Genomic DNA, 17,341 nt, shown 5'->3' with positions numbered 1-17,341 from the left:
TCATCATAATTTACTGCTGCTTTTTAAAATAAAATCTCAATTTTTCAACTTCTAAAATTATAGAATCATCATCCTATCATAGGATGTGTGCTGATTTTCAGAACCAAAGAGCCTGGGGAAAAGATTTCTCCTCATGTGGAGTCTCAGTTCGAACTGGACCGAACTACTGTCCCTTCATGGTAACAAAAAAGGGAGAAAGAACACCAAATAACCAAAGTTATAGGTTAGTTTACCATAATGCTGTATTTGAACAACATGGCACTCAGAGCATATGGGTAATCATAACAATGTGACTTTTCTTGGCAGTTCTTAACTGCCCGAAAATTGTTGATTCCAGAAATAGATGATAGATAGATGGTTGGTAGGTAGGTAGGTAGGTAGGTAAGTAGGTATAGATAGATAGATAGATAGATAGATAGATAGATAGATAGATAGATAGATAGATAGATAGATGATAGATAAATGATAGATGGATGGATGGATGTAGATAGGTAGGTAGGTAGGTAGGTAGGTAGATAGATAGATAGACAGACAGACAGACAGACAGACAATGTTGTATACCCACAATGTCTGCCCACTGCTGGCTAGAAGAACACATTTAAATGAGCAGATAATATGAAATGCACTAAAAGCCAGCCATGGTCATGGAAGAGGTTTAAGGGAAGAGCTAACTGGTATGCATCTGATGTATTCCTGACTAACCATCTGCTCTGCTTAACATGTTGTCTGAACATATTGAGTCTTGTTGAAATGTTAGTAGGAATTTATTCTATATTAGGAAAATAGTTTTCTGTATTCTCATCAACAAAGCTAGAGTAATTCAGGGCCATGTCTAATCCTGCAGTTTCCACTAAGAATTTTGAATCCACAATAAGGAGCTTCTACTGCAAAGGTAGAGGTAAGGAAGGTAAGGAAGTCATGCAATCTATCAAATGAGAACCTAAAGTCAGGGCAATACAGAATACCAGGACTTGTGCAGAATATAATTTCTTGCCTAAACACAACCATTCATAGAAGTTCAAAAAATTGCTGCCCACAAAAAGATGCCTTAGCCTAACCACTTGCCCTTCTGTGGTACATAGTGGCTTTAGGAGAAACTTCCACTAGGACAAACTTCCACTAGGACAACTGACCAACAGGATCAGTGGTGAACTGACTGAAGGTATTTAAATTATATCCCAAAGGAATATGCATTTTTCGTCATGACTTCTCCTATTGAACTTTTTGAGACAAGTTATGAACCCAATTATTCCAGCTGCCCTATTACATCCATCAGCAAATCTTTCAGGAAGCATCATGTTGGGGCATCACATCATTTATTTTTCAAACTTGGCCATTCTCTTCTTCTACCAAAGACTAGAGCAAGTGCATCTTAATGTGATTAAAGCGTTGGCGCTACTGACAGCAAGAGACAAACATGCCCACCCACACCCCACACCCTTGGTTTAGGGTGGCCCTTCTGGCTCCAGGACTGTGCTAATGCTTCAGAGCAGATCTATTCCAAATGGAAAAAAAACAAGTTCTTGAGGAGCCACCCTCAGCTTTAGGCCTTTAAATCAAGCGCAAGTGCAATCCCACAGGTGGGGTCCTCGTTTAGAGGTGGGTATCTTCCTCAAACGCTTCTCCCTCCTCATTTGTTTGCTTGTTAATCAGAACATCCCAGCTCTCTGGTCCATTAACAGCTCCCCCACCATTTACACTCGGCTTCTTTTCTTGCATCTCAGAGTGGCTATCGCTGGCTACATCCAAGGTGGGATTGTCATGGCAACCATTTTCAACAAATCGTAGTTCTTCACCGTGTGACTAGAAGAGAGGAAACAGGGGTGGGAGAGGAAAATGAAAACCTTTTTTTTTTTTTTAAATGCATTTGGGAAATAAGGCAAGCAACCAGGAAGCTTTTGTTTGGAAAATAAAATAAAAGAGTTTAACCCATAAAGGGACTCACCATGTTCTTCATTTTGGGCATGCGCCTCTGCCAACAGTTATAAATCAGTCCCATGATAATGATGATGACACAAATTGAGCCGATAATAACCAGCACCACAAAGAGCTTCCCATAATCGCTGTGTGTCTGGCTGGGACGTGACTGGCAACTTGATGTAGTTGTATAGTTCTGGATTCCAATCTAAAAATGAATTGTTAAATGCACTCAGTGCAATAGTAATTTATGTATTAAATTTATATGCTGTCCATCTCAGCATCAAGTGACTCTGGGTGGTTTACATACAATACAACAAATAACAGCATAAAGCAATTAAAAGATTAAAACTGTTAAAGCACTGAAAGCTAAATGCGAGCTTCTTATAATAAACATACAGAGAAAGATCCCATTCTTGCAATGTCTTCAGTGATCCTACTTCAACTGAAATGGGGGAAATGACTGGTGAAATGCATTGATCTGTTGGCAATAGTGTCTCATTTATGGAAGAACCTTTCTAGATAAGATTGCTTAGCAACAAATTTATGGTCTGCTCAGAACCACTTGAAGTCTTTTTTAATTCTCCCTGTCCTTGTAAACAGGTTTTTTTTTTAATTTGGAGCTCAGCAGATGTATGGTGGAATTCTCTTTCTGGGTCTCCAAGAGTGGTGGCCTTGCAGTTAGTATTACTGTTTCTTTTAATGTTTTACTGTTATGCTATGAGCTATCCGGTATTATTATATATCAGATGGACTGTCATATAAGTCTCTTAAATACTTACGTAAAAACAGCATTTTAATATTGTGAGCCAGAAAGCCTGTGTCATGACAAACTGCTGAAAATAAATCAATGAAATTTATTTCTTTACATTTTAAACATTTATATTTTTAAGCTATAACTGTTTGACTCTGGGAATGGCTTCCAAGACTGTAAAACCATCAAGTCATCTCCTCCAAAACTGAAGAAAGGGCTGTGATTGTGGAGGACAAAAATTCAGCAACAGAGCTCCCTCCTAGGCATCCAATATTAGCAATAGCAGTTAGACTTATATATACTGCTGCGTAGTGTTTTACAGCATTGCCTGAGTGGTTTACAGAATCAGCATATTGCCCCTAATAATCTGGGTCCTCATTTTACAGGCCTCGGAAGGATGGGAGGCTGAGTCAACCCTGAGCGGGTCAGGTTTGAACTCCTGGCAGTGAATGCAGAGTCATACTGCAACACTACATTCTAACCACTGCGCAACCACAGCTCATGGTATTACTCTTTTTGAATTATTGTTGAATATTTATTCTGTAAGAGACATTATGAACTCTCAATCTGGGTGCCATGGGGATGCTCTCTTCTACATATTCATTTGCACCCCCTTTGTGTGTTTTATACCAAGGCTATAGTTAGGTAAAGAGGTTTAAACCTCAGCTTGTAGACGCTCTTGAGGAGTGGGTGTTTGGCAGCATCACTGGGCCAGAAGAATTGGCAGTGTGATTTTATTGCAGTTATGCTGCTAGAGAGGCATGTACTTCATGACAAGGCTATTGTTTCCCTCTGGACTTTGTTACAACAATGGCAAGTAAACATTTAGAGCAAGGATATCAAACTCGATTTAACTGAGGGCCGCATCAGGGTTGTGTTTGACCTCAGGGGGGCTGGGGTGTGTGGCCAACTTGACGACCCTCGTGTCAGGGGTGCCTGTGGCATCCCGAGCGCTCTGCCAGCAAAAATGGATTCCCGAACTCCGTTTCTGGCTGTGACGGTTTCCTGCAACCCTCTGCCAGTGAAAACGGAGCTCGGGAGGGCCACGTATAGCCCTGCGAGCTCCAGAGACACTGCGGGGACAGTCTTTCACTGTTTCCAGGGCGGTCTTACGGACCAGATCTAAGTACCCCTCGGGCCAAATCTGGCCCACAGGCCTTGAGTTTGACACCCCTGATTTAGAGAATCAGCCCCTTCAAGCAGTGAGGTCACAATCAAATCACTATTTCTTGAATGTTTTCAAGGTTCAAGGAAGTTAGTTGCTTAGTGAGACCTTCTTCCTCTTTTTTTCCCCCCATTTCAACAGAACTTTAGAAATAAATTATGTAAAGAAGCTTGGATTATATCTGTTCTACCATTCATCTATTCAATTAATTTCTCCAAAAGAAAATAGAATGGGACCAAGTTTGTTGTGATGGGAGAAGCTGGCAGGGAAAAAAAAAGGTTGAATTGTAAAATGGTACTTTTTGGGGACGAAAACCCCCACTCTTCCTAAGGGAAAAGGAAGGAGCTTAAGATGCTCCATTCCTAAGCCCTCCTTCCTTCTGATCACAGGGCTATAATCAAATGCTTGGGAGGGATTCCAGACACCAGCTCTGTTTTTTCTATTTGTTTCACTGGTATACCCTTATGAGCTCAATTGAAGGCTCATTTCCAGTACACAGATTTTACTATAATTGGAGGGAATTGTGCAGCTAATTCAATTTCTGTCTCTTTAATGGAGTTTTGATGGACATGCAGGAAAGTTACAGACTGAAAAAAATGGATAACCATTACTAAATTTCCATGCCCAAGGCAAAATAATCATGTAATGAAAATGTCACTTGGAAGTATCCAATGAATTCATGACTATTATATATTTATGGATAGAAAATTTTGGATATAATGCTACACGTCAATGTATGTTTTGTGATGAAATGTTTAACCGGTGAGACAAATCTGGTCTGTCTTATTATAAAATATATTGAGAGGTATTTGAGGTTTTGAGGAAGTAGGGTTATCATAGGCCATTGCTTTGATATTGCTCAAATGTCCAATGAGAACATTGTGCAAAGCCCTCTGATCTTCATGTCGTCCCTTTCAAACTTTCTAGAGTTTGGATACAAAAACAAATTTCCATAAGGAAATTCAGCACACATCACATTTGGGTAGAGAATGAGAAGGCCAAAGCCTTCAAAGCAATGAGGATTTCCTATAGACAGAACAGAAAAGTTCAATTACTGAAAACAACTGAGCCTCAATTCTCTGCATACAATGAGCAAGAATGAGATCTAGGCTTAATTTATATATTTATTTTTATATCAAATTTAGAAACCATCTCCATCACATATCAACTCTGGACTTTTAATGTCACTTTAAAAAGTTATCAGGCTCTACAGTATCTGCTGCTAGGTCCAATCAATTGTAATTGGCCAGATAAACAGAACCAGTCTGGTAGTTCTTCAACAAGACCATACCAGATCTCAAGAAATCATGATACAATGCAAGAATACAAACCCACAGAATTACTCACAGATAATGAAAGCTGACATCTAATGGCAATGTAACCAACAGGCAGGAAAAAAGAGACTATTGTGCATAATTACAGGGGAAAATCAATTCATTTATCCTATACAGACTAGCTTCTCCTATAGAAGTAAATAAGGTCTTACCTCAGCTAAGCTTTTCTGCACATCACCTAATGCCAAGAGGACATCATTTGTTGGAACAACCCCTAGGAGATGAAAAGTATCAGATTTTTTTTTTAAAAAATGCATTAATTCAGGGTACTCTTCTTCCATGTGCTTTCTTGAGTAGAGAAATATGCCTGTATGAAAGCATTATTTCCTGTTTAAAAGTAATAATATAATTGAGAACACTTATTTTCAATGTAGAGCACTAAATATGCTTTAGAATTCAGAAACAATGTTCACATCAGGGCTGTGGATTAAAAAAAAACTATACAAGCATCCCACAGTCACTATTATGAAAACCAATGGGGTCTGCAATCATTGCAAAATATTGATGTGCAATGTAGTGACTTCATCATGTCAATTCTATAGTTGTATATTTGTGTTCCATCATCTGAAAATTGTTGCATTTGGGGATGATGTTGTCTAATATGTCTTATTTTTTGCACGCTCCCCATTTATCCTCCATGGATACACAATCATAAGAATGAATTCTTTGTAAACATTCTGTAGGCCCACATTGTTAGCCTACCTCTGCATTAAAACTGCTTGAAATAAGCAACCATTTGCCACTTTCACATTAAATGATTGAGAAAGAGATGTTACATCATTCTAGAATTTGTTTATATCCATTCACTGTTTCCCTGAATAAGATATATCATTTAATTTTGGGTGGCAGAGCAAGAAAAAGCAAGAACCAATAACATCTTTCAACCCTAGAGACAAACTGTTCTGTGCAAGAGCATCAGTACCGTGAACCAAAAATAAATGGGCCACAGTGCAAACTGGATAAAAGCAATCACTGCTGGCATGCGAGCCCTGATGGGCTTGCTTGGACCAGAACCATATGTGCTCATATAAATGCAAACATACTTATTGTCTTCACATGCTGCCACTATATCTATTATATTATATCTATATCATCTATTGCAATGTCCTTCCTGTTGAAGACTACTTCAGCTTCAATCGCAACAATACAAGAGTAAACAATAGATTTAAACTTAATGTAAACCGCTTCAGTCTTGATTGCAGAAAATATGACTTCTGTAACAGAGTTATTAACAGGGTGGAAACTAATCAAGGAGAGAAGCAACCTAGAACTAAGGAGAAATTTCCTGACAGTTAGAACAATTAATCAGTGGAACAACTTGCCTGCAGGAGTTGTAAATGCTCCAACACTGGAAATTTTTAAGAAAATGTTGGATAGACATTTGTCTGAAATGGTGTAGGGTTTTCTGCCTGGGCAGGGGATTGGACTAGAAGACCTCCAAGGTCCCTTCCAACTCTGATATTATTATTATTATAACACTTGGAACTCACTACCTGACTCTGTGATCTCTTCTCAAAATCCCAAAAGCTTTAACCAAAAACTGTCTACCATTGACCTCACCCCATTCCTAAGAGGACTGTAAGGGGCGTGCATAAGAGCACAAATCTGCCTACCGTTCCTGTCCTATTGTTTCCTTTCATTATATCTAATTAATATAGTTATTACATACTTATGCTCATATATATGCCTATATATTATATAGTTGTTACATGTCAATGCTTATATATACTGTTGTGACAAAATAAATAAATAAATGAAATAAATATCTCACTGTAACAGTGGTATTTTTGATATCACTATTGGGAAGGTGAAGCACATGTTTTCCAGTCTAGAGAGAAATATAAGACTGGGATCTGAACAAAACATTGCAGACTAAGTGGGGACGTCATGGATTCTCCACGACTGGGGACAGAGTTTGTAAATCCAACTCAAAATTTTACATGCAGAGAAAATTACATCCCAAACCAGCTCAGATGATGTAGTCATCAAGGAATGTCTTAGAAATGCTGCACCAACACAAACATGTAGAAGAATATGATGGAGGGAAAAGTAGGATGGCAATGATTTATATAATAACTGAAGACGTTTGAAGAAAATATAACAAGATACTAATGCAAAACAGCAGGAGGAATTTTGTAAAAGATTAAAAAGGGAGAAATAGTTTGAGAAATGACAGCCAGAATAAGAGTTAATATACTGATTCATGCAGCTCACTTGCAGTCCCTGAAAGTCCCACAGAGCCTTTCCAAAAACAGCCACTGCACTGAAATTTTAATTTAATTTAATTGGAAATACATGTGGCATAATTATAAAGTAAATAAGATTTAGGTGTTTACTCTTCTCAGCTATTAGGCAAAGAGGCAAAGAGGCAGTCCCGGAACCAGCGAAATCTGGGGGCTGGGCAGGGAACAGAATGTATCTGCCCTCTCGAATTGGCCTTTTCAGTCACACTAGATGCTGTTTTAGGATCTCTTTCCAGAGCACGATACCATAGTCTTTTGAGACTGAAGGACGCGAATGATTTATTTGTCCTACAGCATGACTCCTGATACAACATCCAAAATACAATCATAGCTCACACCTCTGTTATATGGATGATCCGACAAAGCTAGGCAGAGTGGGATCTCGGTACTTGGATGACAGAGAAGCAGGGAACTTTATGTACAAGCTAGTCTAGGAAAATATTGAAAATATTCTAGAAGAAGACCACTACCTCCACAAACCTTTTCTGTGTTGGTGCTACGAAAATTATGTGTACATGACAATAAAGTTAGCAGAAAGTGAGCTCAAACTTTACCTATACCTTATTGCATTTACTGAACAAATAGTAAAATGCAGGATCTAATCAGGTTTGGTCACTGGGACCAGAGGTTTAGTCCAAACTTTCAAACTCATGCTGGAGACTATCTTCAGGGAACTTCTCTCTAGCAGAACTTCTCTAACTTTCTGTTAGAAACAAGTTCCCTGAAGATGGACTCGAGCACGAGTCCAAAAGTTCAAACTAAATCTTTGGTTCCAGTGACCAAATCAGATTGGATCAGTGGTAGTAAAAAAATCCAATTTTTTTTACTACCAGTTCTGTGGGAGTGACATGGCCGGCGTGGTGTGGCGGGCGTGGCTTGGTGGGCATGGCAGGGGAAGAATACTGCAAAATCCCCATTCCCTCCCCACTCCTGGGGGAAGAATATTGCAAAATCTCCATTCCCGCCCCACTCTGAACCAGTCAGAGGTGGTACTTGCCTGTTCTCCGAACTGCTCAAAATTTCTGCTACCAGTTCTCCAGAATCTGTTAGAACCTGCTCGATTTCACCCCTGGATTGGATCCTGAATCATTATCCTAGGGCAGGTATTGCCTTCATTTGTAAATAATAAAATTCTATTGAAATGATGTCTAATTATGTCCAGCTAGATGCTTTAACAGCATGAAAGATACTGGTACAGGGAAAAGACTGGAATAATCACAGTAAGGGTGATTATAGGGTGAAAAATAAAGATACCCTTTATTTTTCACCAAAATCTTACCATGTTCTCCTGCCAGGGTCATCAACAGATGTTTGTCATTCTCATTAGGTTTGCTTAAGGAGATCAACCATTGCCCTTGCAATCCATTGTCATATCTGGAGAAGGCGTCCTCCATCAGGGCCAGCAACCGGAGACCTCTCTCCACTCGGAACTCTTCCTATAGCAATATATATATTTTTAGTCCCCTAAGTAAAAACAAACAGATTTCCTACTGTTTGTTATACACTTTCTCATCCAAATGCAGTATATCAAAAAAGAAAAGAGATCTTCTAAAAGCCAAGATTTTGAAAGGCATCCATTTTCATTTCACTCCATCAACTTTATTGTTTCAAAATGTGTGTTCCCTAGTAGTTCCATCCTAACTGCTGCCATTCTTGAATTTTGTCATTTTCTGGCTGCAATAAATAGTACAAACCAATTGTAGTTTATGTAAGCACACGAACACAATTAAATCCATTTTTATCACCTGGTCATATAACCTGGGGCTCCAGATGACTGGGAGAGTTTCCCAATTAAAATTCTGGGAGGAACAAAAAAAACAAAACACATTCCCTTTTGAAATATCCTGAAACTTCACTTCTTTATAGGTTTCAAATGTGGACAAAAATGCAAGATTACTAGGCTGGAGGTGCTGAAGGTAACACATAAGGATCTGACAAGATGTTGCCTTGATTGATGATAGAGGGACATATCTACCTACACCACTATTGCAATCTTTGAAGGAAAGGAAAAACATACAATATTACTAATTTTTTTAAAGAGGAAGAGCCTAATCATTTGTACCCAGATTCAGGTCAAACAGATATGATCCTGTTCTTCTAAGATCTTGCACATCAATTGGCATTGTCATCCCCACATCTTTTCTGGCTCAGTGGCTGTGCCAACTCAAAGGCCACTCTAGTTATTAATATGTGCTAACACTACTGGTTGCTATGGGAACCTCAAATGCTTGGGGCTGGCAAAGGGCGAATGGGGAAAGACAAGGAGGAGCCAGACCTGAGTCACAAGGACCCAGCAGAACCTCAGCTCACAAGGCAAAGCTTATGAATAGCAGAAGATAAAAACCTGGGATAGCAGAGCAAGACAGCCCCCCCAAAGGAAAGGAAATTAGGAAAGCAGCTTTAGTAGTAAGCAATCCCTGGACCACACCAGTAGAACTATTGCAGAAATGATAGGTCTCCCTCCATCACCACAAACTGAGCAGTCAGAGCCTTATAGGGAGCAGAGAAAAATAACATTTCCATTGATATGGCTGAACAGAAAAATACCAGCCCCTTTTGATAGAAATTGATAAATAAATAGCCAGTGCATCTTTCTTGCAATCTCTTTTCCATTTCTGTAATTCAGAAATGTCAGCATAAATAATGTAACACAAGGAGAGCTCAGAGAACTATCTTTCATCATGATATGAAGTAAAAGACTACATGCTTGTTCAACCAGAGCTGATATCTTTTAAAAATTAATGAAAATGCCTACAATTTCTTTTACCATTATGGATATATGTCAGTGATGGCTAACCTTTTTGCCATCGCGTGCCAAAAGCAGGGGGAGTGCAGGGGAGAGTCAGGTGCTCACGTACCGACGCCTATAATTCAATGCGCTCTGCCCCCTGTGCATGGGCGTGCGACCCCCCCCCATGCTCCCCCCGCTTTTGGCACGCAATGGCACGGTGGGTCCAGTAGGCCCATGTTTTGCCCTCCCCAGGCTCCAGAGCCTTTCTAGGAGTCCGAGGTGGGCAAAGATGGCTTTCCCCACCCCCGAGGCCCTCTAGAGGCTGGAAACTACCCGTTTCCCGACTTCCGGTGGGCCCGGAAGGTCTGAAAATGAGTTCGCCTGCGCACACATGCGCGCTGGAGCTGAGCTAGGGAAATGGTCATGTGTCCACAGATATGGCTCCGCATGCCACAGGTTCTCCATCATGGGTATATGTGATAGAAGAAAACTTACATTCCATCCAGTTACTCAAAGCAGAAACACTCCACTCTTTTAAATATTTCTGAATCATACTGCATTGGCAGAAAAGATTGGATGCAAAGCATGATCTCTTAATGCATTGTGCAGTGATCCTGTTTTGGGTTTTAGCTGGCAAGACCAGATTTATTTCATGATATTATATGTAATTTCTTATTTCCTTGATTGTCATACATCTTTTAAAAGCTAATGAACTTGTTTATTTTTATCAGTCTTGGAACATTGAAACATCCCAAAATCTTATTAAGCCTCCATTTGGATATAAATGGTGCCATTTTGCCTCCCTAAAGATCAGAATTGCACTGGTAGTATATCTGATATGCCTGTAAAATAAGAACAACTTAGCAGCCCTAGTGAAAACCCAATTTAGACAGGAGAAATATTTTTAATTTGTTTCTTTGGTTATTTTAAAGATACTGCCCTACAAAACTGTTGAAGGGCAGTAGGAATACCATTAGTAAGACAATGATCAGACAAGTGTGGCTTAAATCCATTTCAAGAAATAAATTTGAGGAAGCATCTTAGACAAGCCCCCTACCTAATTCACACATAGATAAGGTGAACGAGAAAAGAAGCACATTCAGACTTGCAAGATTCTGTTACCATTGCTATTTTAATAAAATACGTTTTAGGCCAACTTGGTATCGGTTTCTTAGTCTGGTCTACCTTATAGGGCTGACATGTGCCTCTTTCCTTTAGGTGCATGGAATTCTATACAATTTTATTTTTTGATGTAATGGTACAGAATATAATGCAGATGCCAGAGTTAAATAAGCATTTATTGTACTCACTGCGTAAACTTCATATCTGGGTCACACTTCTGGGTGCAGTTCAAGATGCTGGTTTTAATGGCTAAGGGAGGACTTGCCTCTCCTCAATTTTATCTACCCATAAATTTGGGTAGCGAAGGCATGCTATGGGTCTTGCCTGCTAGGGAACTATACATGGCAGGTCCTGGGAGGTGGGCCTTCTGTGCTTTGGGAATATTCCGCATCCCCTTCCCCAAAGTGAGGTTAGCGCCATCCAATGTTTCAGAAGTTCCTCAAGACCTGGCTATGTCATTAGGCCTAGGGTCCCAGGGGACCACTTACATGGTTCCATTATTATGTTTGATGTTCATCCTCTCTTGTACCTTGTGGATTTTTTGTATGATAATAATAACTGTTTTATATATTTATTACTTAATTCATTTACGCTGCCTAGAGTCACTTCATGTGAGATAAATGGCCATATAAATTTTATAAATAAACTAATACTTCATCCTTTGTAGAGTAGGATGATTGTTTGCATTCTCAACCCTATTAACCTTGAGAGACAGATATTCCATCTCTTGCATCTGTGTCCCTCTCCTGCTGGGTTACAAACAGAGCAATACAATAAATGTTCAGCATGAGCAGATTTCTCCCTCATCACAGGTATAATTATCTCTCCATGACTTACGTATACTGAAGCACTTCTAAATTTGTTCTTGCTCAATCACCATCATTTGATTATTAAATTTTTTGAACGAAATCTTTTTTATTCCAGCCATCCAAGACCATAAAAAGTATCTCCCTCCTTTGTCAACAATTCAAATTCCAAATAATACTGAATACTGAAATGGCTGGCTTGCCGGTCTAAATAATGTCTGGAAATTTGGAAATTTTCAATTGAGAGAAAATAACCTGTTGCATTTTCTAGGTCTTGCTGTGCTGTGCTGCTGTCAGAAAAGAAAAGAAAACTCTATTTCCCTCCTTCCTGCTCTTTATATTAAGAAACAGAAAACATTTTGTCCTCTTATATGCCTTACCTAAGAAACTAGGACAAGAAAATTGCTTCTGCCAATGGAAACTGCCTATTTAAACTGCCTATTTCCAAACTGGAGGAAAGATATAACTCTAAAGCCTATAGCGCCAATTACCAAAACTGCAGGTAGTTTACCAGTCTATCAGCAAACTTCTCATCAAATTCTAATCTATATACCGGTAGCTATCTGAATTCCATGTCTGGGTGTCACCTCTCTTCTGAAAAATAGCAGAAGGAAACTTATAAAATAAGTTTTATTTAATGGGAAGGGAGCACATTTAATCCACTTCAATAGTCTGAATCTCTCTCCTGAATCAGATCCAGAGATCCTCCCATCCTAAGTCTTTTTGCTGTCCCTGATCCTTTTTGGTTTTATGTCCTTGGGATAATCCAGGCTCAGGAAAGGAAGAGGATGAAACTGGACCTCTAATATTCCTTTGTTCTGCTAATCAACTCATACAAAACATACACACACAAACACATGTAGATACACATACACAGCTTCTCCCATTCACTTTCACATAGCATCATATGCTTCTTAACCCTAACATAAAATGTATCCTCCAAAAGTACTATTGTGGGTCTATTTAAAGTAAAGTATATATTGGAAATTGATACTATATGTGTGGGAAAAGGACTATTTAATAGCAGTATCTTCGTTAAGGGTATTATAGCAACAACCTGTCCAGAAATATTATATAAAACTTTTATCCAAATTTCTTTATGGACACATATTTAATTCTTTAGGAAATATTACAGCCATATTTTGTTAAAATGCTTCAAGATCTACAATAATGGAATACTATATATGAATATGTGATATTAATAAATAAATGGCCAATGTAGGATGAAACGTATTTTAAATTAATATTCAAAATATTGCTCTGGATGATGAAATTGCATTTTACTACTTGATGGGCATAACAAATCACTTTCATTAAGCATTTTTGAAAGGGAGGGGAAGTTGTAGATGACAGAAATTTAAATATAGAAGCAAGTGACTCACACAATCTATGTTATCTGACATGTTCAGGATGATGTAGTTTTTGCCTGCCAGGTTGCTCCAGTCCTTACAGATAATCTACAAAACAAAACCAATGAAGACATCCCTAAGTTAACATGGAAATATTTTGGAAAGCAGCATGATCATTTTTTAAATTTATAGAGGTGAGGTGGGGCAGTGGTTAGAGTGCAGTACTGCAGGCTACTTCAGCTGACTGCTAGCTGCAATTCAAATCTCACCAGTTCAAGGTTGACTCAGCCTTCCATCCTTCCGAGGTGGGTAAAATGAGAACCCAGATTGTTGGGGGCAATATGCTGACTCTGTAAAAACTGCTTAGAGAGGGCTGTAAAGCACTATCAAGTGCTCTAAGTGCTATTGCTATTAAAAATGAATATGAAGTTTTAGCCCCAATTCAGGCAACCAATTGTTTTATCTCTTATTTTACACTCTATCTGGTAGATGCTGATATTCAAAGACATAGATACAGTAGATGAATCTGAGAACAGGAACCACTGTAGCTCCAAAGTGCTCAAGAAACTTAAGACACAGATCAATAAGACAGGTGTGTAAAATTCAAACTAAATTTTGGGCCATTGTAAGAGGAAATTATCTCCAGGGGCCACGTTGTATTTGAAGCCCAAGAAAATGACTTATACAAACTGGCATACACAATATAGGTGTTCAAAGTTTTGTTTAAGCACTGACAAACAAGCACAATGCTTGTGCTAGTAATACCATAGTCAATCTGTATCCAAAGTAAAATAAACTCAGTTAAGCATCTGAAACAAAATGTTGGGGTGAAATCTCAGAGAATGGACTATATAATAGCTAGTTGGCACAATATTTTCTTGAGGGTGAAACACTTCTATTCCAGTATGCTCTGTAGCACTTTTTTGGAACTAAATCCAATGTGTTGCCTACTCAGTTATCCTAGGTATGTACATATATATCTCATTCTTTCTCATGATCAGATTATTTGAATCTTTAAAAATATAAATCTAACCAAAAGAACATCAGAAGAATGAACACAATTAGAGTTGGTCTTCATAGTATCACAATTACAATTTTTAAAAAAATAAAAAAAAAATTTCAAACATCTTAAGAATCAGTTCAGTTAATTTAAAAATTAATAAATTAAATGGATCAATTAAGACAATAAACCTATTTTAAAAATCTCCAAATCTGGCAATTTTTGCTCCTATATAATGAAACAAAACACATTAAACTGTATGAAAATAGTTGACATGCCTACGGAAGTCTTACTCTTAAAGAATTTTAAGAATTCTAGAATTGCTGGTTCATGACTTTAAGCAGAAATGCTAAGCTATCATTACTAGGTTATTCTAAATATGTGAACTAGTTTTGAAAATTGTATCTCAACTACCCCAAACTAGAACTTGATAGCTTTTTATTAGCCAATTAATTAATTACTCAGTTAAGACTTCTTTTAAAATTGTTTGTTTTACTGATAGTGTGGGTTATTATAACATATAAAAAGAGCTGAGGTGACGCAGTGGTTAGAGTGCAGGACTGCAGGCTATTTCAGCTGACTGCTAGCTGCAGTTCAGCAGTTCAAATCTCATGCCTCAAGGTTGACTCAGCCGTCCATCCTTCCGAGGTGGGTAAAATGAGGACCCAGATTGTTGGGGGAAATATGCTGACTCTGTAAACTGCTTAGAGAGGGCTGTAAAAGCACTATGAAACAGTATATAAGTCTAAGTGCTATTGCTATTAGTAGTATACTGATTTTCACATTTGTTTTATTCATATTATCATATATACCATCTTGAGAGAGTTTGGGCCTTAAAGATAATCTGGAAATTAAATATCAGTTAGTTAATTTTAAGCCCCTTTATAGGAGATATGTTAAACCTTTTTAAAATAGAATTTTGATCCTGCACATCTATGGCACTTTAGTACTATGGTTCTGGTTCATGTTTGTGTTGGTTATGAAAATAGCCACCTGTAAAGAAATTAACAGGCAAGTCATGCAGGATGAAGAATGTAAATAACATAAAAAACCATCTTATAAAATAGTTTGTTTCTCCCAGCCTTTAAAAGGGGTTTCTAAGTTTAAATACTCATCACCCAATGGCCCCCACACAATTTTCTTACCTGTGTCAAACTCCAGGGAACTCCTGAGGCAAGCAGGAGATCTCTGTTTTGTGCTGTAAAACTCTTTTCTGCTGCAGCAGTTGTGATGATTGGCAGTTTTGTATCCTGGCTATTCTGGTTACCAGTTGGAGTTGGGGCACGTCCACTGGTCCAGTCCCAAAAATGGTCCAAAGAGCTGGGATCCGATAGGCTGTTAAGAGTCCTGGAAACAGTCTCAGTTACTTGGAAATTGTCCTCATGAGAGCCTACTAGATCTTCTCCTGTCAGTTCCATCTCAGCTGCAACTGTTCCCGACACAGGTTTTGGCATCTCCTCCTGTGTTGTGGCTTTTCTTTCTGGTAGATCGCCTTCTACTGCAGCTATGGTTGCTAGCTGTTCTCCCGCCATTTCTATCGCAGCCACTGAGCTCTCTTGGGTAATCTTGGGAGGAAATTCTGAGACCAACTGGGGGTCTGTAGTGGTCTCAGTTGAAAAGATGGGAGACAAGGGCAGGAGACTGGGTCCCATGCTGCTTCCTAAGTCAAAGCCTGAAGAAGAATACTCGAGTGCAGGTTCTTTCCCATGCTTGTTCGTAGCTGCTTCAGTCGTTGGACCCATTCTGCTGGCCATGGTGGAAAACAGGATAGAATATAAGGAATCCTCTTTAGGTGTTTCAGAAAAAGTGGTTTTTGACATTTGGCTGCTTTGAGTCATTCCCTTTGACTGGTTGATAGGAAGCAATCCTTCTTCCTCCTCCTCCAGGACTCTGGTGGGAGGGGCTTCTGGATCAAGGGAATCAGGGATGGGATGAAAAGTGGGTTCTCCTTGGGGGTCCTTCACTTGTGTTCCATTTTCTTTGGGCAAAGCTTTTTGAGAAGCAAGTGGAAAACTGTAATCTGAAAATAAACAGAAGAGGTTTCCATAGCAGAAATCCCACAAACAGCCCCGCTTAAAAAAAATTAACTGGAAAAAATTAAGTAGCTTCTGCTTTTTCATGACACTGCAGGAAGACATTTCATTCAATCTTAACTCAGGAGTAGTCCTGGAAATTGGAACATCCCCTGCTCCATTTATTTCTAAGGAAAAGGTCAAGATACCTAACATGTTATTTTATCCTGTGTTCAGCTTAACCTCAGTTTCTCCTTCTGCCTCTCAAAATACTTCAGCAATTTCCCCCTAGCTCTTTCTGGCAAGGCTTCCCTATGCAATTTCATCTTAGTCAATTTTCTAAAATGCCTCTTTTGATCTACAGCACTAGACACTGTTCACAAATCAAACCTTTCCAAGAGATGTGCGCATGCACATTTTATTTAATCCATACTAGGCACACACTCTTGCTGTAATATTTTATCCTATCTCATATACTCACTAGGATAGGGCAAAACATTCTCTGCTTATAATACAAAGCATACTGATCGTATTATTTGAAGGCTGGATTTCCTCATTCTGCTAACCTATGTTTTGTTTAACAACAGTTTTTGGATTAAATAAAAACTGCCTGCATTTACACAATTTACTGAAGTATAAGCTCTATTTTACATCTATTTTAATCACAGTGGTTGCATTCACGCACATAGGGTGGAAAATAAGCAAACCACATCTTGGTTCAGTGTGAGATGTGAGCCCAGTCTATGAATTATAATAGTTGTATACAGCCTGCAGAAAAAGAGTCATGCCATTAGGGAACAATTTTCCCTAATAGGCCTAATGTCACTTACCCATTCATTTGAGTACTAAAGTATATTTTCTAAGGAAACAGTAGTACCAGTAATGTGTTTTAAAGATTGCAGGTATAG

At 38.7% G+C, this 17,341-nt stretch overlaps 1 protein-coding gene across 1 annotated transcript in view; it reads right to left on the bottom strand.

Moving 5' to 3' along the window:
* Window positions 1–1,467: 1,467 nt before the first annotated feature.
* Window positions 1,468–17,341, bottom strand: part of PODXL2 (podocalyxin like 2) — a 48,967-nt gene continuing 33,093 nt past the window's right edge. The window contains exons 3-8 of the mRNA XM_058171588.1: window positions 15,567–16,441; window positions 13,455–13,529; window positions 8,693–8,849; window positions 5,323–5,384; window positions 1,946–2,125; window positions 1,468–1,803 (exon numbers count right to left, since the gene is read on the bottom strand). Coding sequence (XP_058027571.1) covers window positions 1,594–1,803; window positions 1,946–2,125; window positions 5,323–5,384; window positions 8,693–8,849; window positions 13,455–13,529; window positions 15,567–16,441 — 1,559 coding nt within the window. The 3' untranslated portion in view covers window positions 1,468–1,593. The remainder of the gene's footprint in view (window positions 1,804–1,945; window positions 2,126–5,322; window positions 5,385–8,692; window positions 8,850–13,454; window positions 13,530–15,566; window positions 16,442–17,341) is intronic.

Source organism: Ahaetulla prasina, chromosome 2 (assembly GCF_028640845.1).
Source record: "Ahaetulla prasina isolate Xishuangbanna chromosome 2, ASM2864084v1, whole genome shotgun sequence".
Taxonomy (NCBI): Eukaryota; Metazoa; Chordata; class Lepidosauria; order Squamata; family Colubridae; genus Ahaetulla; species Ahaetulla prasina.
This window is presented reverse-complemented; position numbering and strand designations above follow the sequence as displayed.